This window comes from Rattus norvegicus, chromosome 9, assembly GCF_021556685.1.
Source record: "Rattus norvegicus strain SHRSP/BbbUtx chromosome 9, alternate assembly SHRSP_T2T, whole genome shotgun sequence".
In the NCBI taxonomy this organism is placed as follows: Eukaryota; Metazoa; Chordata; class Mammalia; order Rodentia; family Muridae; genus Rattus; species Rattus norvegicus.
In genome coordinates this window covers 14482495-14495889 of record NC_141542.1, presented here as the reverse complement: position 1 = coordinate 14495889, position 13395 = coordinate 14482495, and the positions used below count along the sequence as shown (strand labels likewise).

At 37.2% G+C, this 13395-nt stretch overlaps 1 protein-coding gene across 15 annotated transcripts in view; it reads left to right on the top strand.

Moving 5' to 3' along the window:
• Positions 1 to 2244, top strand: part of LOC148003350 (sulfotransferase 1C2A-like) — a 45384-nt gene extending 43140 nt beyond the window's left edge. For all 15 annotated transcript variants that reach the window (XM_087568435.1, XM_087568437.1, XM_087568440.1 and 12 more), the window contains one exon: positions 1550 to 2244. In XM_087568435.1, the coding sequence (XP_087424561.1) occupies positions 1550 to 1662 (113 nt within the window). In that variant the 3' untranslated portion in view covers positions 1663 to 2244. The remainder of the gene's footprint in view (positions 1 to 1549) is intronic.
• Positions 2245 to 13395: the final 11151 nt, after the last annotated feature.

The window sequence follows — 13395 nt, the reverse complement described above, 5'->3', positions numbered from 1 at the left end:
TTCTAAGAAAGCTAGAGACTTGTTCCTAGTGTACAAGAAGCTCTACAAAGCAAGTCTTACAGATAACTAAGACAGACTCCCCTTGGTGCACACCTCCTTGGGATCCCTGCCTGCGGTTAGACTCATCAGAGCTGACATCTAGTTTGATTCTGTCTCGAAATCATGACTCATGACACTTTCAGGACTTTCAGCATGTATTACTGAGACCCAGGCCCTTAATGCTTCCTAATTTTGAAAGAAAAAAATCTGGTTATCCCTGGTGATTCACTTTTAAGTGGGGAATGTTATTTTTTAAAGTTAGTATACTCAGTAACTTTCTAAAACTCAACAGTTCGATGATTTCACACAAATCCTCAGTAAACCCACTTTCCAAAAAGGTAGGTACAGAATGAAACCCATCCCACTGTCTCATTAACATCTGCACTTTTTTCCACTGCTATGCAACCAGGACTAGGTTTTATAAACAGCTGCAGAACTTTTTTTCTTTTACTTTCAGCACAGGAGTTAATCCATTGCCCTTGCAGTATTCCCTCTTTTCTCTCTTAGACTTTGGTAAGGTTTGAGAAGCACCCTTTTTCCCAGTCGATCCATGTCCACTCTTCTCTGCACTCACTTGTGTTTGCTTCTTTGCTTGCTTGCTTTGGCCATAAAAACACAACTAAGAATACCATGACAGAAACCTGTTCACTAACACAAACCGTGATTACCTTACATACTTTTGCTTACCAGAATATGAGCTATCCCTCCAGGAAAAGAAATACTGATCTCTACGCATGACTGTCTATACAGGACTCATGGATATCCTGTTATTCTTCCAATTATTTCTCTTATTATAGATATTGTGTCCATATTTTTATGATTAATGCTACAATGAACATTTCTTGTTCATCAAGTTGGATAATTTTCTTTAAGAATCACAAGTGTTACAGTGATTAACTCTCTAAAATTATTTAAAATAATAGAAATAGAATCTCGTTCCAATAACATAATCTACTAAAAACAATTCATAGAAATAAACGATGCAGTTCAAACATTCTTACAAACAAATAAAACTAAGTGATCAAAGTAAAAAGAATTCCATCAGCTTGGTTGATATCCTGCCATATCCTTTGCAGGCAATCTTTCCTTCAGAAGAAAATATTCCCATTTCTCACTGTAAGTTGGTTTTGTTTGTTCTTAGGTGGCATATACTTGGAGTGTCACAATATGTATTTTCTTATGCCCCAGATCTCTGGCCAGTATAACATCTTAAGATCTCCTTGTATGGCTATATGTCTACCATTCCTTCATTTTTATAATTGTTACTACCTAATATGTGTGTGTAGCACAGTAGAGCCAAGATTCTGGGTCACATTGAATTGATTGATTTTATTTAGATGCCAGAGCCCCTGCACAAAGACAACTAAACCCCCTTCTCATTAAGGAGAGGTAAAGTGGTGAGGAATTGAGCTCCTGTCAGGACAGCACCAATGTGGGTACTGCACACTCCAGTCAGGGATACAGTCTGTCAACCACACACTGATGCTTTTGTCTGGCCTTTGTCCTTTAGGAATTGTGGGTGATTGGAAAAACCACTTTACTGTGGCCCAGAATGAGAGGTTTGATGAAATCTATGAGCAAAAGTTGGATGGAACCTCTCTAAACTTCTGCATGGAACTCTGATCAAGATGAGAAGATAGACATCAAGGACAGGAGTCTGTCTGCAAGCCTCAATCCAGCCAAAGGAAGATCAGAAAGCAAACTGTAAATGCCAAGGACTGTGACACCGACTCTGTTATTACTGACATCACATTACAATTCACAAAATCATATTATGTCCAGTGTATACTTTCTCCACTATTCAGTACAAATCAGTAAGATGGCTTAATAAGCTAATAAATAAACAAACTTGAATAGTATAAATTTTATGATGACATCTTTCTAGGAGGTATAGCCTATATTCTAACTCTAAATAACTATCTTATGCACAAAAACACAAATATTAGAAATCATCTAAATGAATGTACAGAAATTCCTAATGTCTTTCTGCTCAATCGGTATTTTTCATGGTTACAGTGGGAAGACTCAGTTTGTGGACAACTTGTTGCAACATGCTCACTGGAACATTTTCTACCTGGTAGGAGGAAATTGAGGGAAGGACTTCAAGGAGATGTCAGAAATCCAAATCTTAATAAACAGAATCATAGTTCTGGAGCATAAAAGAAACAGAAGAAAGGCATGAGGGTGACCTTTGGAAAGCACAAATTGTGTCTTGATAAAAGCAGAATGGAAGGTTGGTGTTCAACTTGCAGCCAGTTGAGTTTTGATCTCCTGTCATCTCTTCTTCTGAGGAACAGCTTGTACTTTTGCCCACTTTAGCAGAGTCCATCTGCATTTGCTTGCCAGCATACTTCCTTCCACCTCTCACTCGCTCCATGTCTTGGGCATCCTTTTACTCCCAGTAACCAGGCAATATGGAGAACACAGCATGTTGCATGACTGAATGATGGCTCAGAAGACAGAAAGGCACACATGTTTAGGTCACAAATTCTCAGCACTTACCCTTTTACTTTAGTTGCAGACATCAGCACTGCTAAGCTGAGATCAGCAGGAGCAGCCTGTGGTGTGAACAGGAGCCTGGGGTATTTAGCATGAGCTAGAATGCCATTTGCTTTCTAGCACTCAAACCTGCAATGGCCATGTGATGAGGACGTGGACACAGCATGTGTTACTGCCAGCAAGAGCTATGAGAAGGTGTAGTAGAAGTTAGTGGGTGGAAGCTACGAAACTGGAACATGGCCTAGAAGAGAATGAGTGCTCCTGGCCCTTGGTCTTCCTTTCCCTTGTTTCTTGGCCATGAAAAATTCAATAAAATGAGGTGGTTAGTTTTGCTTTGCCATTTACCCTCACCATGATATTCTGTCCATCTCACCACAGAACGTAAATTCCAAACCCAAGAGCTAAAATAAAGCTTCTGTCTTTATAAGTTGCTTTCCCCAGATATTGTTATACTGAAAGAAAGCTCACTAATACATTCCCAATGATGTGGTTATAAAATACTAGAAAAGTCTGAAATTTTGTTGAACTTATAGACAATCGCTTGGTTACTGCCGAAATCTAACCATATGTGTATAGTTAATTGACAATGTCTATTATATAAAAAAATTATATCCGAATTGTATTGTAAAATTTTATTGTTTGCTCCTAAGTCTTGAAATTATTCAAAGTTTCTCTAGGTAGAGAGTCCCCTCTTACAATCCAAACTAAACTGAAGTCCCTACATCTGCCTCCTGTCAGGGTTAAGTTCATAAGAGCCCAGAGTCACTCTAGCCTATAAAAGGAATGACTCTGGTCTCCAACCATCTACTGGTTAACTGTAGATTTAAGGTAAACTTTGGAAACATAATAGTGTCGAACTTAAGCCTCTTTTGGCTTTATTCTTCTGGGAGTTTCCTTTGTATTCAGAAATTAAAATAGCAGAACTTGAAGGAGATGAATGGTAAAACATACTATGTTGGCTTTGTACACGATTGTATTCATAATTTACACATTGGCAATTTTTAACTATTACTTTTAGAGAAAAGAATTAATCAAGTAAATGAAACATTACATCAGAAGAGTAGTTAAGTAACTGTTAGAACGTTTATAAACATTTTAGTTTTACTAGCATTGACTTATGATTATTTTGCTAGCACGTCTCTATATACACAAAATTCAATAAAAGAGTTTCAGTTACTCCATTTGTTTGCTATCAATCATTTATTTATTTCTGCTCATGATAAATACTGATAACAGACTGGGTGCAGGAAAATGGATAGTAAAAATGATTCAGTCCAGTTTAAGAATGAGCCAATTAATAAGCTCATGCAACCTTCCTAAGCAGACCTCTCTTACATCTGGTATCACTAACACCTTGAGGTCTCCAATGCTTTTTGTACTTCATGGTTACAGCTTTACTCTTGGATTTTGGGGGTACTGTTGAGGATCAGGGATCCATCCCCTTCTGTGGCAGTCTCAGTTCAGACTGACACCTTTTAAACAAATGTGCATGTTCAGAAGTTGAAGTCTGCTATAGGTGGAGTTTTTCCTCAGTGTATGTTCATATCATCCCACAGCAGAGCAGGGGATTACAGGTAACAATCACAGCCTCTTTTTCAGCATACACCTTAGCTGAAATTTTCACTTTGTCTTTTCCTAGTCAGTAATCTGCAGATTTTTTTCCAATCTGTCTATCCAACAGTTGCTCTTTTTCACCACAGATGTAGACAAGAGAGTTCAGAAGAAGCCACAGCATAGCCTAAATGCTCTCTTGTCTTGAAATTACCTGTGCCAACTAATTAGTTCCTAATTATTTGATTTAATTTTCAGTTTAAGTGCTCAATTCTTAGCATCCATTCGTGAATTCAAGTACACCTAAGTTCATAATAGAAGCATTTTTACAGCTTTACTCATATCTTGTCCCTTAAACACAGATAGTAGGAGACTTCAATACCCTACTCAGTTGACATGTCATACAGACAAAACTAAATAGAGAAATACCAGAGCTAACTGACATCGAAAACTAAATGGATCTGACAAATATTTACAGAACATTTCACCCAAATACAAAGTAATATACTTTCTTCTTTGCACATCATAGAACTTTCTCCAAAATTGATCACATACTTAGACGCAAAGTCTTCACATACAAGAAAGTTGAAATAACTCTCTACATTCTGTCTATCACAAGAGAAGCTGGATACCAACAATAGAAAAATGAAACAAAAAACTAAAAGACAGAAATCTTTACAAACTCATGGTAAAAGAACAGGTCACTACTGAATGAAAGCAAGTCAAGCTAGAAATTAAGAAAGAAATTAAACACTTTCTAGAATTGAATGAAAATGGTTACTCTACATGTTCACACTTAAAGGACACAATAAAGACAGTTCTCAGAGGAACTAAGTGCTTCACAGGCTTGTTAAGAGCTGCTATATTAGAAACTGTGAGCATACCTGAAAGCTATAGCATAAAAGAAAGAAATCACAACCAAAAGAAGGAGATGGCAAGAAATAATCAAAGTCAGGGCTGAAGTAAATAAATTTGGAACAAATACAAAGAATCAATGTAACAAAAGGTTGATTTTTTGACAAAATCAGCAAGATTGACAAACTCTTAGTCAAATTAAATAAAAGACAGAGAGAAAATATCCAAAGTACCATGATTAGAAATGAAAAGAGAGAGATAACAACAGAAACTGAGAAAATCCAGAGAATCATAAGGAAATATATTAAAAACTTGCACTCCACAATTTGGAAAATCTTTTAAAAAAAGAATTTTCTTTTTCTAAATTTCATTTATTTTATTGGATATTTTATGTGTTTAAATTTCAAATGTTATCCCCTTTCTCAGTACAACCCCTTTGCCATCACTCCTAATGCTCCCCTTCCCATCCACCCACTATGCTTCACTACACTGGCATTCCTCTACACTAGGAAATGAGCCTTCACAAGACAAAGGTCTTCTCTTCCTTTTGATACCAGTCGATGCATTCCTCTGCTACATATGCAGCTGGATCCATGGGTCTCCCCACATGTACTCTTCTCTCTGCCATAGAGCACTAAGGTTACTTGATTATTCTGTATGTCCTGGGAATGGGAATTTATACCCCCAATGCTTAAACAGCAAATACTATACAATCTCCATAGCACAATTTGTACAAAGCCCTCAACAAATCTACTAAAAATCAGCAGTGTTTTCCATACATACAGGTGTTTGCTTGAAAATCCAATTCAAATTTGTTCAGCACTTTTCTAAAGAGGACACCTCTACCACAATCTTCAAAAGCCTGTCCCAACACTTGCAATTTTGTTTAATCAGTACACTTGTTAACATTTTCCAGATTGCACAGCACATCAGTAAAATTATTTGGATAACTGACATGGGGAAAAAGACACTAGAGAGCACACAATTCTGAAAGAACAAGCATAAACGATATAGGTATTCTCTCCAGGAACAACTTATCTAAGAAAGTAGCATGGTGCTGGAAGTAGTTTGAAATATTTGAGGCTTATGAAAAACATGAAAGAGACACAAAATATCACTGAGCATGCTTTGTATCTGGGACATAACACTATTCTCCCTCTGGAATATCAACCTCATCTAAGATAAAGGTTCATGTCAGGATAAATGTAAGGTATTTGTTATCAAAGCTGATCATTCCCAGAACTGAGGTCAATTCCCAGAAATTGAGTTTAATTCTCAGAACCCTCATGATGGAAGAAGAAAACAACTTCTGAAAAATTGTCTTTTGACTTCTAAATGTCTGCCTTGGCATTGGTGCCCCCACGACAGTATAAATTGTAAAAATCCCAAAACATAGAAATGAATGCCAAATGAACATAACATGGCCAAATAATTTTCTGGCATTAAATGGAAACAAAATTCAGGAAGAAGCTAAAACAAAAGCTATATAGGGGAGAAGATTAATTCTATCCAGTTTATATTTTCATTGGAAAACTTGCAAATAGATCTATTGTTTATTCTCTCCAAATCTGTCTTCTTCTTGGCTGTGTTTGTGAATTTTATCTATTCAAAATATGTCCTTAATATACGGTTTATAACTTCCCTTAAAACTGGGCTCACAAACCTCTTGATTTTGCTATTTTTGAATGATTACTATTTATTCAATTACATTAACTATGATTTAAATGCTCTTCTAAGCTGTAAAAGAAGTCTTTAGACAATAGTTTAAGACAAAGTCTGTGTTGTACATGTCAAGAAAGGGCATGTGTCCTGTATATATGTCCAGCCTTCTCCAGACATGGTGGTTTATAGTTTTAAAATCTATAAATTATGTGGATAACCTCACACAGAACACACACACACACACACACACACACACACACAGAGAGAGAGAGAGAGAGAGAGAGAGAGAGAGAAAGAGAGAGAGAGACATTCTAATTAAAAAGTGCCATGCCACTCTAGAAAATAACTGTCACAGGTTTCACAGCTCTGTGCAAACACTAGCCAACATAAGAAACCCATGTTTACCATGAGCTGCCAGCATTTTAACTATTTCCACATTTGCAATGTGTTGTTTACATTGCAAATAGAGAGTAAAATCCTGTAGCAAAAATAATTGTATAATATTTTTACTATGAACAAGGTATAATAAGACCACAATTTTAAAATGTCAAATAAATCACTCAATCACAATCTAGTATTTTTCAGTCTACCCCCATGTAGACTCATTCTGGGGACTCTGCCCTCCAGTGTTCCCTCTCAACTGCCCCTCAGGTTTAGGATTTTGGGGATGCATACTAGACTTTGGACCAGGTGAGGAGCTGGGATACACATCCCTAGGCTCCACTGCGGGTGCAGGCAAATTCTGAAAAGGACCCATGGCTCAGCACCTCAGGTCACTATGAGACACGCAAAAAGGTATTACAGTCCTAGAAACATAAATCTGTTTCACTCGCCCTTCCAGATGAGCACATGGACCCCATACAGTCCTGAGGTCCCATTCTTTTCACAGGGCTACATCCCTTTCCAGCACCCTGAACTTCCACATTAGCAAGCCATGCCCTTGCATTCAGCTATGCCCCTAAAACAACCACTTCTCAGGCAAAAAGATCTTAGCCAGAATTGTCAAAGAAGTACCTATCCCAATTTGTGGAAGAGACTGGGGTATCATACTCAACTAAAACCTTGCACCTTGTGGATCATTTTCTCCCGACCGCCAAACTGCACAACACCAAATGTGGCATTTTTCCTGAGCATACTGGTCACCAAGAGAGGTTGGAGTGGGTGGGTGGGAGTGGGAGCATCCTCAAAGAGGCAAGAGGAGTGGGGAGGGGATGTGGGAGAAGGGGAATGGAGATAACATTTGAAATGTAAATACATAAAATATCCAAGAAGCATAAAATCAATTAAATAAATAAATAAATAAATAAATGAATAAATATTTTTTAAAAAGAGCTTAGGAGTCAAATGAATGACTCCTGTGATGATTTACTAAGTAAATCATATAGAGATGAATCTAAAAAAAAGTCTTCATTTTAGGAGAATGTTAATTTCCATTATTCATAATTAATAATCCCTAAACACAAATTGTTAATGAATAAGAATGTATACTACATGGTTTTTTATTGTTATTTGGTTGGTTGGTTGGTTGATTGATTGGTTGATTGCTTTCGGTGAGGAGTTAGACATCATGAAGAATGGCAGTATGAGGATGTGCAAACAATGACTTTAATATATGTGCTGGGTAGTTTTTGTCAACATGGCACAAACTAGAGTCACCTGGAAGAAGAAACTCCAGTCGAGGAATTATGTCCATCAGATTGGTTTTTTTGCAGGTCTGTGGAGCATTTAATTCATGATTGATATGGAGGGTACTGCCAAATGTGTGTGCCACCCCTTGGCAGGAGGTCCTGGTTTCTCTAAAGCACACCCAGACAATATGGAAAGCAGGGCAGCAACCAATGTAACTCCATGTTCTCCTCTTCATTCCTGTCTAAAGTTACTGTGTAGGCATTCCTTCATGATAGCCTAGCTTGTGAGATGAAATAAACTCTTTTTTCTCACCTTCCTTACTTTTAGTCAGTATTTTCTTAAAGCAACAGAGCATCAAGCTATTCCATGTATCTAGACTTAGATGTATACTTGGCACCATCAGAGCCCAGTTCTTCCACCAAAGCAAATACTGAATATCCAAACACACCAGAAAAGCAAGATTTGGATTTAAAATTATGTCTCATAATGATAGAGGACTTTAAGAAGGACACAAATAACTCCCTTAAAGACATACAGAACAACACAAGTAGAACAAGTAGAAACCCTTGAAGAAGAAACACAAAAATCCTTTAAAATACAAACAAGTAAAGGGATTGAACAAAATCATCCAAAATTAAAAATGAAACTAGAAACAATAAAGAAAGCAAAAAGGAAGACAACCCAGGAGATAGAAAACCTAGGAAAGAGATCAGGAGCCACAGATGCAAGCATCACCAACAGACTACAAGAGATAGAAGAGAGAATCTCAGGGGCAGAAGATACCATTAAAAAAAATCATCACAATTGTCAAAGATAATGAAAAATGCAAAAAGCACCTATCCCAAAACATTCAGGAAATCTGGGACACAATGAGAAGATCAAACCAAAGGATAATATGTATAGAAGAGTGCAAAGCTCCCCAAGTAAAAGGACCAGTAAATATCTTCAAAAAATTATGGAAGAAAACTTCACTAACCTAAAGAAAGAGATGCAATAAGCATCAACATAAAAGAAGCCTACAGAACTCCAAATAGATTGGGCCAGAAAAGAAATTCTTCCCATCACATAATAGTCAAAACATCAAATGCACAAAACAAAGAAAGAATATTAAAGGCAGTAAGGGAAAAAGGTCAACTAACATATAAAGGTAGACCTATGAGAATTACACCAGACTTCTCACCACAGATTATGAAAGCCAGAAGATCTTGGGCAGATATCATATGGAACTTAAGATAACACAAATGCCAGCCAAGGCAACTATATCCAGCAAAAATTTCAATTAACATAGATGGAGAAACCAAGATATTCCATGATAAAACCAAACCTACACAATATATTTCTACAAATCCATCCCTACAAAGGATAAGAGATAGAAAATTCCAAAACAAGGAGGGAAACTACACCCTAGAAAAAGTAAAAAACTAAAAGAAGAGAGACACACAAACATAATTCCACCTCTAACAACAAAATAATAGGAAACAACAATCAGAACTCCTTAATACCTCTCCAAATCAATGGACTCAATTCCCCAATAAAAAGACATAGACTAACAGACTGGATATGTAAAGAGGAACCAGAATTTTGCTGCATACAGAAAACACACCTCAGTGACAAAGATAGCCACTATTTCAGAGTATAAGGCTGGAAAACAATTTTCCAAGCAAATAATCCAAAAAACAAGCTGGAGTACACATTTTAATATTGAATAAAATCGACTTTCAACTGAAAGTCATCCAAAAAAATAAGGAAGGACACTTCATATACATCAAAGGAATAATCCACCAAGATGAACTCTCAATCCTGAATATGTATGCTCCAAATGCAAGGGTACCTACATTCATAAAACAAACCTTACTAAAGCTCAAATCACATATTATACCTCACAAACGAATAGTAGCAGATTTCAATACCTCACTCTCATCCATCGACAGATCGTGGAAAGAGCAATTAAACAGACATACAGAAACTGACAGAAGTTATGAACCAAATGAATTTAACAGATATTTATAGAACATTTCATCCTAAGACAAAAGAATATACCTTCCTTTCAGCACCTCATGGTCCTTTCTCCAAAACTGACCATATACTGAGTCACAAAACAGGCCTCAACAGATACAAGAAGATTGAAATAACCCCATACATGGTATCAGATCACCATAATCTAAGGCTGGTATTTAATAACAACAAAAACGACAGAAAGCCTGCATATACATGGAAGTTGAGCAATGTTTTACTCAATGGTCAAGGAAGAAATGAAGAAATATATTAAAAACTTTTTAGAATGTAATGAAAATTAGGGCACAACATACCCAAACTTATGGGACACAATGAAAGCAGTGCTAAGAGGAAAACTCATAGTTGAGTGCCTCCAAAAAGAAACAGGAGAGAGCATACATCAGCAGCTTGACAGCACACCTAAAATCTCTAGAACAAAAAGAAGCAAATACACGCAAGAGGAGTAGATGACAGGAAATAATCAAACTCAGGGCTCAAATCAACCAACTTATACAAAGAATCAACAAAACCAGGAACTGGTTCTTTGAGAAAATCAACAAGATAGATAAACCCTTAGCCTGACTATCCAAAGGGCATAGAGAGTGTATCCAAATTAACAAAATCAGAAATGAAATAGGAGAAATAACAATAGATTCTGAGGAAATTCAAAAGATCATCAGATCCTACTACAAAACCCTATATTCAAGAAAACGGGAAAATCTGGATGAAATACACAATTTTCTAGATAGATAACAGGTACCAAACTTAAATCAGGATTAGATAAACCATCTAAACAGGCCCATAATAACTAAAGAAATAGAAGCAGTCATTAAAAATCTCCCAACCAAAAAATGCTCAGTACCAGATGGATTTAGTGTAGAATTTTATGAGACCTTCATAGAAGACTTTATACCAATACTGGCCAAACTGTTTCACAAAATAAAAACAGAAGAAACACTATACAATTCCTTCTATGAAACCACAATTAAGCTTATACCTGAACCACACAAAGACCCAACAAAGAAAGAGAACTTCACACCAATTCCCCTTATGAATATTGATGTAAAAATACTCAATAAAATTCTCGCAAACCAAATCCCAAAACACATAAAAATGATCATCCATCAGGATCAATGAGGTTTCATCCCAGGAATGCAGGAATGGTTCAATACACAGAAATCCATCAACATAATCAACTATGTGAACAAACTCAAAGAAAAAACCCACATGATCATTTCATTAGATGCTGAGAAAGCATTTGACATAATTCACCAGCATGAATCATTGGCTCCAGATCCAGCTAAATGTCTCTAAGATGATATATTTCAATAGCAACAAATGAAATGCATAAATCTGATGGGGACTTTGTGTACCCTTGCTACTCAGTGAGGGGCATTGCTCCATGTAGACTTTTACCCGATAGGAGAGAAATCAGATGAGTACCAGGACCCCACATCCAGTACCTCCTTCCTTCCCTATCTGCTGGAGGGAATAGGAGCAGGGGCAGTCAGTCCAGCTATTTGTAGCAGGGTCTTCACAAAGATCATCTCAAAACATTCCACAGGTATTCACTTCATAGAGGACAAAACTGAGTCCTTGAGATGCTCTGTACCTTGCTTTTTTGGACAGATCAGTTTTGGTTGGGACAGTGTTTTAAGTTCTACCCAGTAAAGCTTTTGACCATATGTAACCAGTGCACCTGGCTTCTTTGGAGACTCAGAGGCCAAATCCAGATCTCTCATTGACTGTCCTTTCTCTTCTAATATTTTCAGACTCTTTTGGACATATTCTATTGTGGAGGTTTACTTTCAGCATGTATGCATTTAGTCTCATGTAAACATATGTGAGTTGTGGTGCAAGAATTAGGTGCATATGTTTAGACATTTTGGTGAGGAATGCTTTACCTCCTTTGCTTCTAGGGCCTGATTTCTGAAAAGTAACAGGGCATCAGTGAGAAATCATTAACATGTAGTCAGAGGTGACAGAAGAGACAATGATGATGTCATTGTAGCGACTTTCACACTGGAAGACACTAAATTTTATATCTGTCTCAGTCCTGATTCCACTAAAAAAAATAAGCCTACTGTTATCTGCCAGGGTTACAGGTATTGGGCTTGGGGAATGTGAAACTCTTGGCCAGCTTCTTCATTGATCCATAATATTTCTTCTCTTGTAGGTCCCTGGCCACATCCTGAAGCTCATTTCCACTTCCCAATCCCAGGACCTTCACACTCAACACTTGTACAGAGATGAAGGATAGCATGTCACACCACCCTTCTGCTGGGAGACCAGCAGGCCATTGCATGAGCTTTAAAAGATCATAGAGGCTCTACACAGCATCAGAAAGACATGTTGTGAATAACAATGAAATGGTTTCTATTCCATCATCTACCTATAGACTACCATCCTCACTTCTCAGTAGTATCTGGGAATAAAGACCCCCTGTGAAAGCCTTTCGGGAGATGAGATCCCCAATTCATTTTCATGCTTTCTACAGTGCAGAAATGTCATTTATGTCCTCTTGGATTACCAAGGAAACTGGCCTTATCAGATGAGGAACGTGTCTCAGTAGAGTCTTGAGAAGGGAATGCACAACTGTTGGGCCTCTAGACTAGATCTGAGAAAGGCAACGTCCATGGACCAATTATGCCTGGCTACAACTAAGCTGAAGAGGGTGAACTGGAGGTCATCCTATTAGACAATTTCTCACTGAAAAATTCTATTTAAATATTGAAGTATTCAAGAATTCCAACATAACTTACGTAAATTGTCATTAAGAAAACTTTAAAACTTGGTTGATAGAAATATAAAGTTGTTAACATGAGGGAACTTTTGCACTTCATCTATAGACTTAGCCAAATCTAGTATGATGCTCAAATACCAAATGTAACAAATTACTGGAAGAGGGCAGAAAAGATTCCTCAAGACCCTGCACTTCTGGTTCTAGCACTTTCCACACAAAGCCTCCAAGAAAGAGAAAGTGCTACAAGGAAGGAACAAAGACTGAACACATGAGATTGACCACAAAAACCAGCAACAGATCACCTAATTCAAGTCAGCTAGTTCTGTCAAAGGCAGACAGGCAAATCAAGGCAGATAACATTGTTTATCCGCAAGGGTTGTAAAAGAAGCTTAAAAAAACAAGTAGGAAAGCCATTGAAATAA